The 7,158-nt window shown below is 32.7% G+C and overlaps 1 protein-coding gene across 1 annotated transcript; it reads right to left on the bottom strand.

Annotated features, from left to right (window-relative positions):
* Window positions 1–2,077: 2,077 nt before the first annotated feature.
* On the bottom strand, window positions 2,078–5,907 carry LOC115698931 (putative calcium-transporting ATPase 13, plasma membrane-type). The gene is made up of 2 exons (XM_061102801.1): window positions 5,003–5,907; window positions 2,078–4,915 (listed from the first exon to the last, which is right to left on the bottom strand). Exons 1-2 carry the CDS (start codon window positions 5,417–5,419, stop codon window positions 2,258–2,260), a joined length of 3,075 nt encoding a protein of 1,024 aa, XP_060958784.1. The 5' UTR covers window positions 5,420–5,907; the 3' UTR covers window positions 2,078–2,257.
* Window positions 5,908–7,158: the final 1,251 nt, after the last annotated feature.

Here is a 7,158-nt window from a genome sequence, read left to right on the forward strand (position 1 = left end):
TATAGTGTACTGAGTACCAGCCCACTCTATTCATGGTGGTACTCAGATCTATGTGGAAGACTTTTTAGTTTGTTGTTGTTTGAGTTAAGGAAAGCTATCCAAGTTCATCACTTGGTTATACCCTTCTACATAAAGGGAATCAAGGGTTACAGTGATTGAATGAAATGAGTCAATTATTTTCGTTGCCATCAATGTAAGGAATCCTAAACTTTATATGTGCTACACGTCATTTTATGATTTTTATATTTTAGGATGTTAGATTATTTATGTAATAATCAAACATACATGTTAGCAAATTAAAATCCTGGTACTAAATTAGGTATGCAGCGGAAGAGTTTCGTATTATTTGATTATTATTGTACCATATCCCAATGGATCTCCACATGCGTGTAAATTAAATCAAAACAATAAATAGTAAGTTTAGAGTTAATACATTTTGATGAATATCAGGGTATCCTCAAAACTTCTCGTATGTTGTATCCCTTAATCCAGATAATGCAATTTGAACTTCCACTAGTGTCTTCCAAATCGTTTCACTGGACACAAGGAATGGTGTGGGCTATTAGGATAAAGTGTATAGGTTTGTTCCTTTTGAGTTCTCAACACATGATCAAGAACAGATGAGAAAAAAATTCTTTCTTTCTTCTCTTTGCTTAATTTCAAAAATTAATATGTCAGGGAAGTGTTCTAATTTTTCATATCAAGCTTCTATTTATAGTAGTTAAAAAACCTCTAATTAAATCATATTAAATTATTTAAATAAATAAATATCTATAACTGAATTTGGTTACTGATATTTATGAGAGAATCTCTCAACTACTTGAGAGAACATCTCAACAACCTTGAAATATCTATAACCACTTTTCAAATTAGATATTTACCTAATTGAATTAATTAAATAATTAATTAGCCCAAAAGACAAACTCTATAGGGACATGATATATGCTAGGCGCCTACCCTTGTTGTTTAGGACAAGGATGCCTTGTGTCCTGACAACTTTTGTCTTAATAATTTTTATCTTTTCCCTATTTAATTAATTTGAGAAAGTATTTATTTATTACAAAAATAAATATTTACTATTTTTCCAATTCAAAATAGATTTTTGCGAATGATATTATACACCTCTTTATCACAATCCTTGGCAGTGTTTTAAGGTGATGATTCGGGGACAATAGACCTATAATTCTAAGCTCCAATAAACTAGATTATTTATTGAGTCTCATCAACTAAATAGTCCTTGTTTATTAATTCAATGATTACTCTACTATAAATATGGAATTGAACTCTTAGTAATTATAGAATTATATTTATTGAGTTTAACTGCAATGTTCATTGATATAATCAATTTCATTGATTAGCCCTTCATGTGTTGGTTTGTAATTAGTTTTGGTCAAATTACTATTTTACCCTTCTAATTACTTCTTTATCCTTTAGTACCATTAATTCACTACTGGAAGTATAATTTAGATCCCATCTAAATTTGTGCACAACATTCCAGTTCTAGAATTAACACTTAAAAGGAAACGACCATTCGATCCGTTAGGAAAGTCATGATTCCATAATTGCAAATCATGTTCCCAGCCATCCACATTATTAGATTCCCAAAATAGAAATTGTAAGAATTATCTTCTCTGTGAAACTTTAACGAGTGAATCAAAGAAACTAATAACATGAACAGTCGTTCATGACAACTCAGGATTTAAGTCGATCTACTATTGATCATTGTTATAATATGAATTAGGTCTTTATGATAAATGACATGTTAATAAAAATAACTTTATTCATATCGGTCTTTGTCATATATAATATCTATTATATAAAACACCTTTGATTTGATGTCATACTACATCCATAATCTGAACCGAAATTACTTGCATCAAAGAACGGGCATTCGTGAACCGTACTAGTTAGCAACCATCGATTAAAGATTCCATAACTTTAATATGTTAACTGTTTTATTCATAGTTAAGCGGTCTTAGTTCTTTGTACAGCTACAAGCCACAACCTCATATATGAATTAAGAATTTTCAAATATTTAATTCAATAATAAATATTAATAATTTAACATTCATACATATATTAAATGTTCAACTCTTTGTTTAATAATCAAAAAATATCTTTACAAGTTTTTCAGAGCATAAACCCTATCAAAAAATAACTTCCAACTCATTATTCCTATCATAAACAAGTACACAAATCAATACAAATAATATGTATAATGTGAATATTAAGTAGAATAATTTCAATAAAAAATTGTTCAAACAAAAATCTTTTCTATGACCCACTTCAATGGAGACGAAAATGCTGCAAAGAATAAACATAAAACCCACCATCGAACATTCAACGTACTTTTGCAGAGAAGACCTATTCCAAGTTGAACAAGCATTATTTGTAAAGCTCCAGTAGTTGTCAAAGTAATAAGGAACCAATAGTTATTACTAATGACAACTTTTAAGACTTCCATCTTTTCTATGTTCATGATGTTGAATAGGTTGAAGATCTGACAGAAAACAAAAGTGTTAAAGATTATTGTTTGTAGGACATCTTTATCCATCATCATAAGCAAGCCCACCCATTGAAAGATCAACAAAAGTGAAATCTGGTAGCCGACCTGAATTACTATGTTTTTCCACATCACTTTTGTTATTAGTGACTGATTTCGATGAAATGGCTTGCAATTAGCAACAATTAAGTACTCTTGTTGGTCTTTGAACTCCATCATCATCATTAAACCACCCAAAAGAGACATAATTAAGTTCACCCAAATCATATCAAGGGATGTCAATGGAGAATCTCCTAAAACTATTGTTGAAATCAAGGTTATTGTTAACCCAGATACCCCGGTAGTGAGCTGAAGTTGGAAGAACTTTTGAATGTTATGGTAAATGCATTTACTATTCTTTCGTATCTCATGTGTTGCAGATAGTTTCTCAAATGAGATGTCATAAAAAGGCCTTGACATCTCTGTGCATCTATTTTCTAAGATGATCCCAACATCTGCCTTTTTCATAGCCGGAATATCCTTTGCTGTCAAACCCCCACAAAATGCAACTACATGACCATTCTTTTGTGACTTCTCAACTATATAAAGCTTTTCCTTTGAATGAAAATCTCCCATTACAATGGCCTCTATGGTATGTTTTTCCTTATCTGGCTCATCCATTTCTTGAAAACTTTCGCCTTCAACTTCAATGTAATCATTTCGTCCACCGAAAATATCTAGGTTACAAGCAATGGCTCTCACTTTAGATAGCTCATCTTCTGACACTAGTTTCACAATTAACCCATTATCTGTTCTAAGAGTTTCCACTAGTAACTTGATATCTTCCTTGCAAGAGTATTTCAAACCCAACATTGCCAATAAGGTTAAGTCTTCTTTTTTAAGATTTTCATCTTCAGTCTCTCCAAAAGCAAATGCAATAGGTCTAAGTCCATTCTCCTCCATATTTTTCACTACTTCCCCAAAATTATCTTTGTGAGATTCCTCCATTGAACACACTTTCCCATCACTATCATAAAACTGTGTACACATGCCCAAGATCGTTGAAGCAGGCCCGTTCCAATGAAGCTGCATAATCTGATCTTCTTGATTGCTTGTTCTACTCCTCATTAGAATCCCACAACTTTTCTTGCTAGAGATCGATCTTCTGTACTTCACAACTTCAAATTCCTTACCAAAAAATTCCTCATTTCCTCCCCATCTTGACTTCACCCCAGAAATGAGCAAGTTATCATCGAAACTAAGTGAAATCTTGGGCAAGTTAACCAAAACATTTATCCCCTGGTATAACTTGCCATGATTAGCTGCGATTTGGCTTGTTTCAAAAGCTGGTTCTTTGCTAATATCCTTGCCACCAACCCAACATTCCTTAACATCCATTTGCTTACACATCAAGTCACCTGTTGCATCAATGTATAAGACTGTGACGAGTCCAATGGTTCCACAAACGGAGAGATTCTGAGGATTCACCTTATTTGAATGAAACTTCTGCTTTCTCCATTGGTGTAAACAAATGCCAATTACTAAAGGCATTCCATGTTGAATCCCTATAACAAACACCACAAGAGTATTCACTAAGATGGACAGCCTTCCTTGTGGTTTTGAAACAAGCCTCTCCAATAATTTAAACATATAAGCTATGCTGAGATGCCCTTTCAACTCCGGCAATTCATTGTAATTACTGTCATGTTTCTTCAAGAGCAGTCGAATTAACGCCACAAACGCAATCAATACAGACATGAAAAGACCAAACTTTTCTATGTAACCGTAGGGTACACTCAACAAATCTTCAAAAAGTGTCGTTTGTCCATGACCAATATAATTATTATCACAGCTCAACAAGGTTGGTATGATCTCACCATAAATAGTTTTATCACCAATGGACGTAACAATCATGGTGCCATTGCCTTCCACAACTCTTGAACCAGCTAATAGAAAAGGATTTTTGTCCATATCAACATCAAACTTCTTGAACACATGAACCAACTTCAACTTTTCACCAGATATGAACACACCATCTCCAGGAACATGATCACCTTCAGTCAAGTAGACTTTGTCTCGAACCTTGACATCAGAAAGGACCATCCTTGATTTCATTCCATTAGGCCTCTCAACTGTCACCATAAGCATGCTCTTATCTTTGATCATCTTTTTTGTCAATTCTCTTTGGCCAATGAAGTTCCTAACCGAAGAGGAAGCAATAATAACAAAAATGGCAACAAGGACGGCCGTACCATCATGCCAACCAGTTTTTGGTCCTTGCTGCATGCTTTCAATGGCGAATAGAAATCCAGCTGAAAGAACCAAAAGGAAAATTGTACAATCATTGCATGATTGCAATAAGTAATACAAAAATCCCTTTTCTTTACTACTAATAATTGGCGCCTTCCATTTTTCCTCATCGGTACTTTTTTCCTGTTCATAAACACAGATTATTATAATGATATAAGTGGACATATTAACTTTTTCTTATACCAAGTAAAAGTCTAGCTAGCTATCTACCTCGTGAGTGTCTTGAGATGTGGCCACTAGTGACAAAACCCAATCTAGGCCACCTCTTCTTTTTAAACCAACTAAGTTCTGCTCCTTCACTATCTGAACAAGACTCTCCCAGTCCCAGTACCAATCAGGCTTCATGATCATGTCAATCACATGATGGTCGTCTCTTTGAATATCAGAACAGATCTGGATCTGATCATCATCATCATCAGGTAATTGCTCCGAGGCTACCACCGCCGCATCACCATGAGAAATGAAAACGCTGATACTTAGAACCACATAACGAAACCACACGCTATTTTTCTCGCCAAACATGGCGGTAGTAGTAGTAGTAGCTGCAGCAGCATCGACCACTAAGCCGGCGGCGGTGAGAGTACCAGTGCCATCGGCCTCATTGTCGCCACTAGTTTGTGGGAACATCTTGACCACAAAAGAAAAACAAACAAAAACAGTAACTTGTTGACTTGACTTAAACAATACTAACAGGTAAGGAAAAAAAAATCAAAACAGTAACTAGAAACTTAATTTTGGTAAGTAATAAGTAGAAGAAGAAGAAGAAAAAAAAATGGGCACTCTACTCTTTAATAAGTTCAACTTGTTTGGTGCTAGAGATGGAGAAAAATAGGAGTTTATATAAGTTCTATTACGCGTTTTTGTGGAAATAATAATGAAATGTAAAAGAAGGAGGAGTTGAATCGTAGAATACGAAATGTGTAATAAGAACCCAAAAAGTAGTTGAGTCCTTAATTAATTATATTCTGATGATCAAACTTTATCTATTGAAAGATAAAGCACAAAATAATAATCATCCATCAGTAAGAAGACAAAGTACACTAGCTACCTAGCTAGCATGTAAAGTGGACTCCGTATTTTTTTTTTTGTTCTTTTTTTGATGATATAAATGAAAAGGCTTGGAAAGTAACCTCATTATCTGGTGGGTGTATCTCCGTTTTGCTCCTTTGTTTTTTTGAGTAATTATTAGGTTTTTTTATTTTTTTGAATTAATTTTTAAGAAGTTAAATTCAATTAATATATTTTTGTAAAAAATACAATTATATAGGTCAACTGGTCAATGCAAAACGCGGTAATGTATAGTTCAATAATATTGTGAAAAGAGCATACCAAATCTTGACAAACTTTGCACCACAAACTTTATCGATCTATTTCATTTTATTAGATTTCACTTCTATTTATTATATACAAAAATTAATCCCAATTGTATTAGTTAATTATGGTAGTGTTTGTTAACAAAATAGGATAAAAATTTATTAAGTAACTATTTTTGTTTTTTATTTTTAAAAATAAAAAAATATATAAAACTGTGTCTGTAAATTTTATTTTATTTTTTATTTTAATTGGATAAATATTATTTTGGAGTCTGTATTTTGTAAAAGTTACCAATTGGACTTTCTACTTTTTTAAATAATAAAATAGACCATGTATTTTTAAAAAAGTACAAGTAGGACTATGAGCTCAATTTTCGACAATTTGTTTTCATAATACCTCTAGATCGGGTTATTATTAAATTTTATTTTGACAAAAAATCAGTTTATGATCCTATTACCATTTTGAAAAATACAGGGTCCATTTTGTCATTTAATGAAATAGAGGGACCAATTGACAGTTTTTGCAAAATGCAGAGTTCAAAATAGTATTTACCCATTTTTATTTAAGTGAGGAAAAAGAAATTGAGATGAGAGAAAGTGAGTGAGGTCCGAGGCCGGGAGCGGGGTCCACGTTCGGGGTCCAACATGGGTTGGATCTGAGTCCAGGTCCAAGTTCGGGGTCCGGGTCTGGGTCTAAGTTTTTGGTCTGGGTCTGGGTCTGGGTTTGGACTCGAATCCAAATCGGGGTTGGGGTCCAGGGTTAGGGTTTGGGCTCCAGGTTGGGGTCCAAAATATTAATAAAAGAAAATACAATTAGATTATAATTAAAAAAATGTTTTGAATTTTTTTGAAAATGTTTTTTTTTTTTATTTTTAAAATTTTAATTCTCATTTTAAAATTTAAAAAGTGAAAATAAATTTATAGAACATGCTCTTAAAATTATTTTCGCTTTTCTAATTTAGAAAAAAATAATTAAGAGTTTTTTTGGTATGTTGTATTACACTATTGTATTGTATAGTATTATATTAAATTGTATTTTATACAATATATAAT

The sequence above is a fragment of the Cannabis sativa genome, chromosome 8, assembly GCF_029168945.1.
Source record: "Cannabis sativa cultivar Pink pepper isolate KNU-18-1 chromosome 8, ASM2916894v1, whole genome shotgun sequence".
NCBI classification, from domain to species: domain Eukaryota; kingdom Viridiplantae; phylum Streptophyta; class Magnoliopsida; order Rosales; family Cannabaceae; genus Cannabis; species Cannabis sativa.

Bases quoted from the DNA above. Each gene is read 5' to 3' on its own strand.
- LOC115698931 (XM_061102801.1), bottom strand. From the start codon at position 5,419: ATGTTCCCACAAACTAGTGGCGACAATGAGGCCGATGGCACTGGTACT. The intron at 4,916-5,002 runs GTAGATAGCTAG...GTTTATGAACAG, and splicing joins CATCTCAAGACACTCACGAG to GAAAAAAGTACCGATGAGGA.